General features: G+C 41.7%; 1 protein-coding gene across 7 annotated transcripts in view; it reads left to right on the top strand.

Annotated features, from left to right (window-relative positions):
• dctn1b (dynactin 1b) overlaps positions 1-14251 on the top strand; it is a 36849-nt gene that overhangs the window by 3591 nt on the left and 19007 nt on the right. For 2 of the 7 annotated variants that reach the window (XM_030443985.1, XM_030443984.1), the window contains exons 1-5: positions 1124-1579; positions 5238-5489; positions 7815-7893; positions 10301-10332; positions 11748-11792. In XM_030443985.1, coding sequence (XP_030299845.1) covers positions 1547-1579; positions 5238-5489; positions 7815-7893; positions 10301-10332; positions 11748-11792 — 441 coding nt within the window. In that variant the 5' untranslated portion in view covers positions 1124-1546. Of the gene's footprint in view, positions 1-1123; positions 1580-5237; positions 5490-7814; positions 7894-10300; positions 10333-11747; positions 11793-14251 lie in introns of those variants that run through there. The other 5 variants (XM_030443987.1, XM_030443986.1, XM_030443991.1 and 2 more) reach the window with 3 other exon arrangements.

Here is a 14251-nt window from a genome sequence, read left to right as displayed (position 1 = left end):
CTTTCCATTTACTGCTACTCTATACTTCCACTCCATTACATTTATTTAATAACTTCAGTTGCAAGTGACTTTACAGATCACATTATTCAATGTTGAAAGGCTACTGAGAGGCGAATCCTGCCCTTTTCAGTGTGTCCCATGCGACCTTGTTTTGCAAAAACATTGTACAGTAGTCAGACAAGACAAGACAAATACATTTTTGATCCCATTTGAATTGTGCCATGAATCACACAAATTATTTCAGTCAGTATAAAAGATAATTTTGCAAGTCAAGAAGTCAAAGATTGTTGTAAAGATATTAAAAAAACGTTGAGTATATCGACAGCTGCCGTCATGTAAAAGGAGAGTTTGTCAGTTATGTGAGCGATAAACAAGACAAACGCGGCTGTGTAGTCTTCCTTACTTGTATTTCATTAGTTTTTACTTGAGTTGAAAACTGACCTTTAAAACGACAAACATCATATGTGGGATCAACGATATTTGTCTCTTGCCTCTCGCTACCAAACATATTTATTCTGAAATAACATCCCGTGCTGGTCCAATGGAAGGGGCGTGACTCCGCCTCTCTGTTTAGGCTTTTACTTGTGACGTGTAACCAATCAGATAGTGTTGTGGGTGGGACATTGAGTGAGACTGGAGCCAATGCCAATATAAAGGAGGTAAAGATTGCCAATATTGATCAGCCGATTATGCTCTATACACAGAATGTATGCATAACGATGATCCTTCAAATGTGGTTTATCAAACAGACAGATAGACTCGTACTGATTTAACTTAGGCAGGATATTTAACCATCTAACAATAAACTTCACTGGGAATTTGATTTTCATAAATAACAACCCCTCATCTTCTTCTGCACGATGTCCTGTAAAAAAAAAGTTTCCATATTTGCCCATATCAAACAACAGACACGCTGATACCAATATATCTGTGATGGGCTAATATCAGCCAATAGTTACGTTGCTCTGCTCCAAACCTCTCCATCGTGCCTAATTAGCAAGACTTGCATGAGAATAATGACTGTTAAGTTTACTGGGAGAAGCTTTTGAGTAGCATATTTGCAGGCTTTAGGACCCAGCGCCTCAGTCTGGGCCTAAACCTCCCTCCCTCCTGCAGAAGCCAGCACAGACACTAGCGCAGCGCAGTGCTGCCGCTCAGCTGATGCACTCACAGCAGACTGAGCCTGGCCGTTTTTTTCCTCCTGTCCTCGCTCTGCTGTTTTCCTCCGCTCCATTCATCGGAGGGGTGGATCGGCAGCGTCTGCCCCTCTGAAACTTTCTGACAGAGCCCAAAAGCTCCTGCAGCTTTTTCCTCTGGCAGCAGCAGAGAGGAGGAGACAAGGAGTTTTGGGAGCTCAGGCTGCGCTGAGGATCAGGAGAGGGATGGTGTGATCCTGTAAAGAGACAGAGAGAGGAAGAGGGAGACGCTCCGGCAGCATCACCGAACCCCCCCCCACCCCCCCCCCAACCCTCTCCCAGACCCCCTTCTGTCTGGCTGACGCTCACCCCAATAACACGCTCCTTCAGACGAGACAATTTGGGGAAACATGTCACAGACAAGGAGGAGCACGTACACCCGGGTGAGTGTGTACGAGGTGTTGAGAGGTGAATGAATGGGCCAGACTGTGGTGTTTAACTTAGTCCTGAACGGTGCGCCATTGTTCCTGTTACGTCTGTTCAATTTGTCTCACTCTGTCATCAGCTTCATGTCGATTTCTACTTTCAATAGAGGGGTTTCTAATCCATTCCAGCGCTGCATTCCTCTGTCTGAATTGTCGCCTCTTTGTTCGGCTCGGATGCCCCTCCGGGTTCAACGTCGCCGGTCTGATGTTGAGGTTCAGACCTCTGTTATGACTGTTACATGAGACATGACAGGCAGGTAATGGCTTCACAAGGGGTTTTGTTATCAGCAGGCTGCTGGACACACAATCCATGAGCCCCAGAAGACTTCCTGTTTGTCATCCGTCTCTGAGTCAAGCAGCTTCCCTGTCACCGGGAGGGATGACATCAGTGCTCGCTCATACAGCACCTTTCATCTACTCTTTCCTCTTTCTTCAGATCAGAAAAACCCTTTGTAGATCAAGAGTAGTCTTTACATTGTTTACTAGCCTGTGTAACATGGTGTTTATATGTGAAAACAACGTGTATGAAAGCATTTGAAGAGCTTATTTTGTTGAGATAACAAAGCAGTACCACCTTCAGTTTGATCAGTGCCTTCGTCAGAGCACGGCGAGTGTTACAGTGCAGAAAAAGAGGCTGTATCACTGTTTTTATCCCCCTTTCGTTTTACATCATAGTCAGTGCGAGCTCGCGTGTGTTTAAGAGTAGAGTGGCACTCAATAATTCATCTCGTCCTCCTCGGGTCCTCTGCTTCCAGCACATGACGAACAGTTTCGGAGCAATGACTGAACTACGCTGAGTGCTTCATTACAGACTGGTAGCTGAAGCCAGAACTCTTTTGTTTACATTATTTAATGACTTTACAGACGACAGGAGTTATGACCCCCAATGGATGACTGATTGCAGATTGTTGACAGGTGCATTTGAACTTTGAAGCGCTGTAAACGAATGATTCCTGCTTCTTTTATGGCTCTGAAGTAATTTTTATGTCTTTAAATAGAAGTTGAAGCTTGACTAAAAGATCTGAGGCGTTGATGTGATGATGAAGCGGCTTAACAAAGACTCAAGGATGCATCTACTCCACATGACGAGTTAAAATGTCTCTTTCCTTGCTGGTCATGAATTATAAGATAGGTTAATTAGACTTTAAGCAATCACGGGAATTCAGGGTTGGTTGGCAGCATCTCAGCGGTGATGTTAATAAAAGATCATCATCTGCAGCTGTTAAATGATGTCTGGAAGCAGAGAGAGAGTGAAGATGAAAGACTACGAGGTGGAGGAGATGATGATATTTCATGTTTTTTGCCAACAAAATGTTTGGATATATTGATATTTTATGAGAGAAAGAAAGTGATTGTAGCTCTGAGTTATGCCTTCAGCTGAGAAAAAAATTAGTTTCCATAAATGCTAAGCTGAGAATAGACCTACACCTCCCTCCATTGTGACTGAGACCATTTTTCTTCATATACAGTCCGAATCATGACCAGTAAATCCATGTTTCACTGGTTGAGAAATATAAACCATTCAAAAAAGGCTCTTAAGAAGTGACACCAGCTTTCAGCTTATGTTCAACAAAAGATTTGTTATGTTACCACATTCCAACCTATACTTTACTCTTTAGCTTAGATTTAATGGCCTCCACCTTGTGCAATATCAGTAGCTGACTGTTAAGTCCTATAGATTTAACCAGTATACAGTTCAGTAACCCTAACCCCTAAATACAAATATACAGTTTGTGCTAGCTTCCTGAAAATGTCCCGTCTTTGTCGAAGAACACAAATGAGGAGCAAATATCGCTGTCAAGAGTGCTAGCCTGTTGACTTCGGAAGGTAGACGACAGGAGCAGAATCAAGAAGGATGAAGATACGATACGATAAATTAATTTAGCAAGACCTGTGTATTACCGATAATCAACACTTGGTGGAATGCAATAGTGATGATATGGCTCATTGTAGATCTATGAGTGTGTTGCTGCCAGAGGTAAAGAGAAGTCGCAGCAGAGATATATAGAAGATGTTTGAGGTGGGTTAGAAACATTGAGCCATAACATAGTTTGTCCACCAGAGAGCACTGACAAATTTTACAGCTGTAATATGTTCGTTAAAACTTTTTAGGGCTGCTTAAAGAAGTGGTTGTTATAGGACTATCCATGACTTTTTATTAAAAGTACAGTATCTAAGTCAAAACAATAACAAAAGTGGAAGTTTGTGATGTCATATAGTAGTGTAGGATCATGGGAAACGTTGTCCTCATTTTCATACATAGCATGCAGCAAATGGCCATGAAAAAAAAAATCATGAATTGATGGAAACATTTAATAAAATTAGTACACAACTCAAAAAATAGATGTCTTTAAAAGCGGGTTTTAATGGGGAAATGTTACATATTATGCTTTTTATGCGAACAAAATTAGTAACTGTAGTTTGTGTTTGATATTTCCTGAGAGTTTTGTCTGAGTTAATAAAAGGAATATTTGTAAGTTGTCAACAGATTTAGCGACAGAAACGTGTCAAAAGTGTTGTCAGAAATTAAATTAGCTTGGATCGGAAAACAAAAACAGTCTAATGATTGCAGAAAGCTGCAGTGGAGGAGACAGACCGGGATTTGAAAAAGCCGTCACGTTGCAGCTGTTTGTCTGTTTTGGCTCCCGGTCCTGCGGAGGCTTCTTTGTTTAGTTAAACAGCAGCATATAGACGGTGTATGTTTACAGTAAGCTGAAGGAGAGTCAGAGTATGTTCTCTCAGCGTAATAATATCTGCTGCTCCTCTTTGAGCTGTTCTGCTGAGTCACCATCAGTTCTAGGACATCACACTGTAAATTGGGTTATGCGGGATGATTTGATTACAAAATATTGCAGCACGAATAAGTGTGCCCTATTGAAACCATTTTACTGTGTGATTGCGTTTGTTTCCGTGGATTTATCACAGAAATTTGGCCTCTTCTGCTAGAAAGAGAAAGAAGCTTATGTTGACATTTAGAGAGTGCAGGTCAGGACAATTCCTGCTTTCACTTTCTGTGTGGTCCTGAACAGCCCGGTGGATCAGAATGACACTTGAACTGCTCTTTTGCAGTCTTATCCCGGCTGCACTACGCCTCTGTGTGCAGACACGACCCTGTTAATGGTTCTTTTTTAGACGATATCCACTGAACAGCTTTAGTATGCACCTGTAAAAGGATCTTAAGTCCCATTTTTCACCCTGAATCGTTGCAACAAACATTCAGTATTCAGGGGAACTTGTGGCACGCAGATTGAAAACAGTGCAGTATTTGGTGCTGGTCTATATCAAGCGTCAAAACACTTGATGGTGTCTTCTTTAAGATCTTCCCCGTCTGGTAAACACCCACACCTTTCATACTCTACTCCTCCAGTTTGTAACTCAGGCTTTCTTTAAAGTCACCTTTAAAGGCCAAGGTGAGACAACTCTGATGACATCATCATCAGACTTTTGGACAGGACTCCTCCAGAAGACATTATACAACAGGCTGAGATGTACTCATACACCGACACCTACACTGATATGTATATTTAGTGGAGTGCCCCTTTAAACATTTTGATATGAACATGAGTTCTTGTTTTAAGAGTCCAACTCCCTCTCTGTGTTCCTTCGTCCCACTCAGACCACCAGCAGCGGCAGCAGCAGGATGAGCTCCGACGGGGGCGGGCGGCCCGTCAAAGTGGGCTCCCTGGTGGAGGTGATCGGGAAGGGGCAGCGCGGCACGGTCGCTTACATCGGCAACACGCTCTTCGCCTCAGGAAAGTGGGTGGGAGTCATCCTCGACGAGGCCAAAGGCAAGAACGACGGCACCGTGCAGGGCAAGCGCTACTTCACCTGCGAGGAGAATCGTGGGATATTTGTGAGACAATCACAGGTAAACTACAGAACTACTTGCCCTGTGCTAGAAACCTAAAGCGTATAATGATACAGTTTTTATTCAACATTTATCTATTGTTCCTTATTTTGTGAGATGTTTGACATTTTGTTTTTCTTGTTATTTGACGCAGTCTGTCTGTGTGGGGGTTGATGTTTTCCTCTGCTGTCTCAGTGGTGCCAGCATTTTTCTTCTTCTGCTTCAGGCTGCATGCTCAGTTGTTTTGGATCAAAACAACTTTATTATTTTCTCCCAGAAAATACTGCATAGCGTCCCTCTGTGTTACTCTGACCATTGATTACATGCGGCAGCCTGGAGAGGAAAGTCGAATATATATCCCAGAGGAAGGAAAGCAAAATAATCTTTTTGGGGCGGTTTTGGGTTAAATCTCATGGCATTTAATGAACATCATTGTGGTGTTTTTTTAATTGTTTGAAATGGCAGATTTGAGTAAAGCTCTCCATTTTTTCAAACACAAACAAAGGCTCAGAGTTCATGGTTTCTTGTGGAGTTTTCTTTTACAGCAAACAAACAAAAGTTATGTTTAAATTCACTGTTACTCACCATAATGCATTTTGTGTAGCCAAGATGTCAAAGGATATAAAATCTTGCATTGTTTACATCTGTGTTTGTGATATGGTAGAAGTTTGCCTTTGGGACAATCTGCCAGAAATCTCTTTGAAAGTCATGCAGGAGACCAGCGTTGTGTCCTTTGTGTTAAGTTAAGGCAACAACTATATACTTGGTTAGGTTTTGGAGAAGATCAGTAAACGGTGACTTCAGGTTTTTACATGGAGCAACAACAGCTTGAAGAAAGTTTCCCCTGGAGGCAGTTGTCTCCCACTTGCCATGTTTACTAGTTAGCAGTTTTCTTCCTCCTTGTCGTTCTTGGCACATTACAGCGTTTCTTGTCACATTATCACAACCTTTCCATCAGTGGAATAGTGTGAAAACCATTGGCAGTAATGTCTGTCACATCACCAGTGTGCATGTGTGTGCATGAACATTGGAGCAAAAGATCCCCACAGAGCACCGTTTAATGCTATTTGGACCTCCTGCAAGAACATTTCTTACCTCGCGTACAGTAACTGAAACCTTGTCCATCTGGTCCTGTATGTTATCTAGCTGACAGAACTGACTAACTTTCCTTATTTAAAAAGCTTTTTTCAATGCTGAGGTGGCACATAATGTGTGAAAAGATGTAGTTCACTGATAATCGTATTATCTTTATGACAAGATGCAACATTCTTGATATTCAAAATCATCTTTGAATTTGACAAACATCATATGTGCAATTCATGGCATAGTTCAAACAAGATCCAAAAATTTGTCTCTCACCATACTACAGTTATTTTCTGAAATGGGGTCCTTGAGAAAGGGATTATAGTCCCTTAAAGGAAACCGGAAGGGGCTCTGTTGACACCCCCAAATCACCGTATGACTCTACGTGCTCTGCTCCATTTATGTGCCAAGTGTAGCCAGTGTTATTAATGATATAAGGGGGGCCAGAAACAATGTGTTAAATACTGGTACTGTAAATGCTTTGTCATTGTAGTGCAGTGACAAAACCAAGGTAAGAATACTCCATTCAATACAAAAATATCCTCCTAAAGGAAAGCAGTTCATGACACAAATGAGAGCAAATGTGACCCTCATGAGAAGGACAAGAGAATATATTTCATTACAGGCAGCAGATGATGTTACCCTGTGCAGGGACCTGCTGATATATGCAGAACAAAATATGTATTGCATACCACTTTGTATTATTCTTATCATATATAAACACCTAATTACTTCAGATTTATACGTATGGTGGTTAAATGGTTAAACGCTATGAAAATGGCGTGGACCACTCTTGAATTTTAATGCACTTGACACCTAATAATGCCTCTTATTGACGGTTCGATGAGTGAGACCTGAGAGTAACTTCTTCATGGTGTTAATGCTACCTGTGACCCAGCTGTGCAGGCTCAGACACATACAGGTCAGCGTCAGTATCGATTAGGTGTCGTATTACTAATCCTCCTCATTATGTCCCCCGCTTGGCTTGAAAGACTGTCTGATGCTGACTGAGCCTGCACTCCACTTGTAAAGGTTGTTATGGAGATGGAAAGATCAGGACTCATTTGGAGAGTGCTACATTTAAATGAACATCAGTAAACAAGTCAATTTGATTTTTGTAGCTGCCCTTTAACATCTGTCGCCTGCTCCCTGCCAGCTCTGCTGATGAATATGACAGTTGGCAGCCAGATCCTGTGATGTTTTGGAAGAAATGACTAAATGTGTCTGGCTGTCTTTCTTCCTCTTTCCGTGTCTCTGTCTCAGATCCAGCTGGTTGACGATGGGGCCGACACGACGTCACCGGAGACACCTGAGCCCGGCACTGGCAGGGTTCCCAAACGAGGCAAGAGCACATGCATTCAGTTTTTTTTTAGTATTCTGGAGTTGTTTGACCGGTGAAATAAAAGGGAAATTTGCTCAGAAAAAGTGCATGTCATGTCGATTTTGACCTTCTTGAAATGGAAGTTGTCTAGGGGACATGCATGCTCAGAGTGCTAAACGTGCAGCAGTATTGAAAAAGGAACGAAATGAAAAGTTCTGCAGTTTGAGAACACACGGGTACGAACTTCCATGCGTCCTTCACGTTAATGGATGTTAAGCAATACAACCACTAGAGGACCTCTCTTGTCCTGTGGTCGTGTCTACACTGCTGCACTGCCCCCCATGACTAGCGAAGGTACTGCTCTGTTTGTCCTTATCCATAAGCTTTCAGAAAACCTGCAGAAATACAGACTAAGTGAACGTAGAGTGCCGACAGTACAGACGTTGAGCATACATGACATTTACTAACCACATCTGCTGTGTCTGCATCTCTGTGTCAGTGTATAAGTGCATAAGTAAGACAGTGTAAACCCGCCTGCTCACCCACTGTTAGTCACTGTGGTTTCGAGTTTCTTCCTAAATGTCTCATTACAAGGACACCCTATGGTTTTATTTTGGTCATGATGAGTCACTGATCAAGCAGAGTGTGGCACCATCACTGCCAGAGTTGTGGGTTTGAAAACCCTCTGTTGCTCCAGTAAAGTGTCTACCGGGTGATGATCTGTTAATGTCAAACTTAACAACAACACGTCACCTCACCCAAAGTGTTTAAGATGATTCGGGTAGAACTGCCAGCAACAACATCTTAATTCACTTTCAACACAGGGCTGCAGGACACAGTCACAGTAATCATGAGAGATTCATTTGAGGCCAGTTGGCAAAACAGCCTCATTACCGGGGCCGTTAGTAGCTGGAGCTTTTCATCATAACATCGTCATCATCATCATCGTCGTCTTATCTGCTGAGGAAGCTCCAGAAAAGCTTCTAACTTGATCCTTAATTTTAAGAGACGTTAAAAGACATTTTGAATTATTGTCCTCTCTCTACTTTCAACAAAATGAATAAAAAATAAATTGCCTATTTTATTTTCCCACATCTGGTCACTAATATGTTTTATCCTCTGGAAAATGGAGCTGCACTCTGTTTCCATGGTTACGCCTCACTTCTGCCACATCAAATAGGGGGGTGGTGGCGGCGGCTGGTGCATTGTGATCGGTTTAGTGTCGTCCACTTCCTGGTGCAGAATGTTGAAAGTGCTCACACACTTAGCACTTACTTGTGGTAATGGTTGATGTTTCAGTAGCAGGAAACAACAAGGAGACTGTCGATGATTCAGATGTTTTATTTGACAATGAGATGTTTCTTGCGTATTGAACGTTGAACACAGAGGAGGGTTCTCATGACGCAGGGGTGGCTGTAAATGCTGCCCTGCACCAAAATAAAGATAGAAAAATGATTGAAAAAATGTCGCACCAAGTATAATTGTCTAATTTTCTGGTGAAAATATCTTGATGTACTTTATATGAGACACAAACACTTAGAAAGTAACATTTATGTGAGCTATAGGGGCTTGTTTTTATACAGTATACAGTGGCAGTTTTTTCTCCTTGCTTCAAGCATGAAACGCCCTCTATTCATTGTTTTTTTAGTAATTATTGAAGTGGTATTTTTTCCAGTTGATGCCCGTCTCCAGAGGCATATTGACGCCCTTCTCAGACATGGAGTATGTAACCCTGTGCTTAATTTTTCAGTTAAAGTGATGGCTTTCAGACAAAGGTAACTTTATAAATCAGTTTAGAAATGACAGGACATATTAGAGAAAGAGCCACGATCTCCACCAAACACTGGAAAGATAAAATATTATAATAATAATTATGAGGAACACACTTTTTTTTAGTTGTGACTGTGATTCTTTTTGCTTGACATTCATTCATCTGTAGTTGTCATAATAAAGGGAGTGCAAGGAGACAGAGATAATACATTTATTGTAGTAATGTTCCCTCTCTGAATGTTTAACCTTGTGGAGTCTTAACATCAGTCTGAAGGCGGTCGATTCAGACGTGTGCCTTGTTGAAAGTAATATGAAAAGATTGTTGCCGTGCGTAGGCGTGAAGTTGACCAGGGCGTTCATTCACACGTAAAACCGACATGTTAAATCGCCATCAGATAAAAGAAAAGGGGTGTAAATACTGAAATCACCAACACACAAATAACAGCTACTGAAGGGAGAAAATGGACACAGAGAAACTAATTATAGAGATGTGATTGTGGTGTTGCAGCAGCACAGTTCCTGCAGCTCACTGTGCATCTGTGCCAGTGTTTGCACCAGGATCTTTGTGGGACTTTATACCTTGTAAAAGACGGTAAACACTGATTTGATATGACAGCTCACCCCTTACTTTCTTTATTTGTCCTTTTTATCACTTCAGAGATCCTGGAGACGCCCAAGTCCACTAAACTGGTGAGTCAGATCACAGATAACACTGCAGCGCGACAGAGAAAAAGTTCCCCCTGCAGGAAGTCAGGAGCAGATCCGGCAGCGCACACCTGGACTCACAAATGGATCCGCTCAAACTCACATACCTGCACACACACACACACACACACACACACACACACAACCTCGGTGTTATCTAAAGTAAACCCAGTGTGTTACTGTTGGAAGAAATAATGCCACACCTGCTCCGATTGTTCAGCCTCATCCAACAGTGAGAGTTGATTCATTTCTGACTGATTTTTTTCAAAGCAAATCTTCCTTTTTACAGGTTTTGTTGTAGTTACTGTGTGGGAAGATGCTTTATAGCCCTCACATGAGTATATGGACATTTGTTTTTAGTATGTTTAAGTCACATTTGCTTTGCTCAATAGTGTGTAATGATTCAGTCTAAAAGAGATTTAACTAAAATCTTTCTATGTATGAAATGAACAGTACTTTTAGCACGTGGCACACTGACAATATGCAGCTTAGAGGTAGTAAAGAAGAAATAGAAAAATATAGCGAAATATTATAAACATATTTCCTTCATACTTTAACATTTCCTTCCTCCATAATTGACAACAGATTTCAGATTTATGTAGTATAAAAACATTAAATTGTCCTTTTAAATCATCCCTGAAAATTAGTTTACCAAGTTGGACAAGTTGTGTTGAACCAACTCAGATCTTGAATCTTGAGCCAAAGTGTCTTTTCACCTTTCTGACCACCAGAGGGCGACATTCACTCGTGAATGAAGTAGCTGTGCTGCTACCCAGACAGATTATTTATTTAAGTGACGCAAGTGAGGGAGCTCCCCTGAGATCATTTTAACATTATAATATAAAAAACATATAGGAATATTCCCCTTTCAGTGCGTTTTAATAGCTCTATTATAGCTTTATGAATCTGGCTGTATAACCACAAATTGAAGATATAATTCAGAACATTTAGATTTAGCATTTGTGCAGTTGTGCCCATAGATGCAATGACTCTGAATTCCCAAAAGTCTATAAGAGTCATTAAGACACAAAACTGAGCTCTGAATTAAAACAAATATATGCAACACGGATGCATAAGAATGTGTGTTATGTTACTATATGTTAATGTAATCACTGTGGAGAGAGACACTATTTTGGTGACACATCAGTCATGTTTGACTCATTTAACAGGATTTCTTGTGTGCAGTGTGTGAGAGAATGAGCTGAACGAAGGGATGTTTGTGTGAAAGTGAAGATGTGTTTGTGAAAATATGTGTACTGTGTATTCGACTGAGGTCTTTGAAGAGCACCGACTCACTACAAGCCCCCGTCACCTCCAGCATGACAACTCTTGACCTCTAACCTCCACCTTCCCTACTATCCTTCCTCACTTCCTTCCCTTCTTTCCTTCCGACCACGCAGCGAGGAGTGAAGCCTAAAAAGGTGCTGCATGTTTCTCTAACCTCGGTACAGTGGTAATGTTATGACCTGATGATCGTAGTGTCCGTGGCTCTGAATGGCCTCGCTGCTGCATGGCAACAGGGCCTCATCCCTCATTTACCCATGATTCCTCTCAGCCCACCGCACCGCCATCCTCTGTGTTTACATGAGAAGAGCGAGAGGTGACACATGTGTCTGTCCGTCATCGTGCCACGTCCACTTCCTGTCATCTGACCTCACCGTGCTCTGTGCTCCGGTCTGTTTGTGTCGATGCGGCTCTGTGGCTCATGGTGTGTGTTTCTGTGTTTGTCTGCTGTCTGTGCATTTAAAGCATGTTGAAGTCAAATGGTTCTGGCAGCCGTTTCTTACTGACGCACGTTTGATTATCAGTGCCGAATTATCCTTATCTCAAAATCCAAAGAGCCTCAGGGAAAACTGTTGTTTTAGTGATTATTTATTGTACAAGCACAATAGATTCCATCCAATCTGGTTTTTTGAGAATCAGTTCCTCTTGATAACAGAGACGAAGCGTTTTTGAAGGGTTAGAGGATGTTCAGAAGTTTTAGGAGATTGTATTGAAAGACCAGAAGCTGCAGCTGAAGATACTCGTCAGTTGGCTTCATTTTCTTGGCGGTGTTTGTCGCTATTTAACTCTTGTTTCCGTGGGTTAGATGGGTGGTGTTAGACGCGTGAAAGCAATAGGGCTGGTTTGAGGTCATACATTTTGAGAAATGGTTGACTGTTTTGGTAATTTTCTATTTCCTGCCTCCCAATTTGTGAGATTTTGCTGATTTCTGTGCCAGCGATAGCTGCAGGCGTCATGTTTTCAGCTTGTCCGTCCATCTTAGAAAGACAGTGAGGGAATTTCTTAAAATTTAGCACAATGTTCGCTTGGAGGTTGAAGCGTTTGAATTCGCTGGTCAAAAGTCACCGTGACCATACAGATGATTGTATTTTTGTTCATAAAAGTTTCTGGCTCTACCCAGGCACAGCAGTTTGACGTTACTTGTTCATCTTTCCTTCTTCTTCTTCTTCTTAGATTTAATTGGTGGATTACAAACCAAATTTTAAAAAAGCATACTGTTTTTGTGTAGATGCTACGCTTGTTAAATCAATAAAAGCAATTTGGTTTCGTGTTATCAACTCGACTAATCGCTATAATTTGTTAAAGGCCACTAAAATACATTTTCCATTTTTGGTCATCTTAGAGATTAATTGATGATAAAGTCAAGTCGGCAGCCTTTGTGCTTGCATATTCTTTTACTGTCAACTATCAGTAAGGCTTAGCATTTTCATTTTGTATTAAAATGCACATGTCCATCTGCAATATCTTATTCTAGCTGAACATGCATCGAACAAGAAGGTGTAAAAGATAGAATGACAAAATATGATTTAATATATAGTGACTTTAACATTTTATGCTGTGCCACTCGGGGGATTCATCGCGAAGTCCAGTGCTCTTTAATAATCACTCTCCGCTGAGTCATACATGCAGGCGTTCCTCTGCTGCGCTGCTTTGAAAATGTCAGACTGTGACGGAGGTGAAATCGGCCGCCCTCCCGCCTGCGGAGAACGGACCTGCAGAGTATGGATTTCCTGTCGGCTCGGTTCTACTTTACCGTCTCCTCTTCTGCAGCTACTCCTCAGCAGACTGACTTTTAACACCGAGAGCTCAGTTTAGTCTCGAGCAGGAAGCTTGAGTATTCTTTGTTTCCCTTCGGAGATTTAACTGGGGAATAGAGGATGCAGACGAGACAGAAATGTACTTGTAGAGATTAACTGAAGGACTGAATGACATGAAATACTAAATTTGATAGTTCAGCCCCAAAAAGGAAACTGAGTCTACAACTAATAGTCCTCCAACTGAAGGTCAGAAGACCTGAAAAACAGCAGTTTAGTGCCCAGATTTAAATTTCAGCCTTCCCCTAAGCGTCCAAAGAAAAAGAATAGATTAAATATTTCTTCTTTTTTTTTTTTATCCTGAAGTCCATGCAGAGGAGGCGTCAGTGCTTGTCTTTAGCCCTGAGTGCCTTGAGCCTTTCTGTCAGACTTGCACACCCCCAGAAAACCTCGACACATGAGATAACCTTAACGGAAACATGTCCTGAGAGACTTGGGGATGCAGATGAGCATGCAGCATGTTTAGAGAGAATTAAAGCGAGTGAATCACTGACTGAAACGTCAAAAAAATGGGACGAGCGGACAGAGAGGATGACGGGATTTCTAAAAAAGTTACGTCATCTGGTCAAAGCCTCAGGGAACAGAGTATAATGGATGTGTATATTGCTCAGTTGGGACCCTGGAGCATTAAGCTATAAGTATGATGATGTACCTCATCCTCAGTGGGGATTACGCACATGCAGAAAACCAAATACACTTAGATTTTTATTCTTGTGCTGCTGTCCTATGAGATCACATCTTTCTTCTGGCAGAGCGCGCTGGGTTCTGCTGCGCTGATGCTTCCTGGGCAGTAATTTTATCCTCTT

The sequence above is a fragment of the Sparus aurata genome, chromosome 16 (assembly GCF_900880675.1).
Source record: "Sparus aurata chromosome 16, fSpaAur1.1, whole genome shotgun sequence".
NCBI classification, from domain to species: domain Eukaryota; kingdom Metazoa; phylum Chordata; class Actinopteri; order Spariformes; family Sparidae; genus Sparus; species Sparus aurata.
This window is presented reverse-complemented; position numbering and strand designations above follow the sequence as displayed.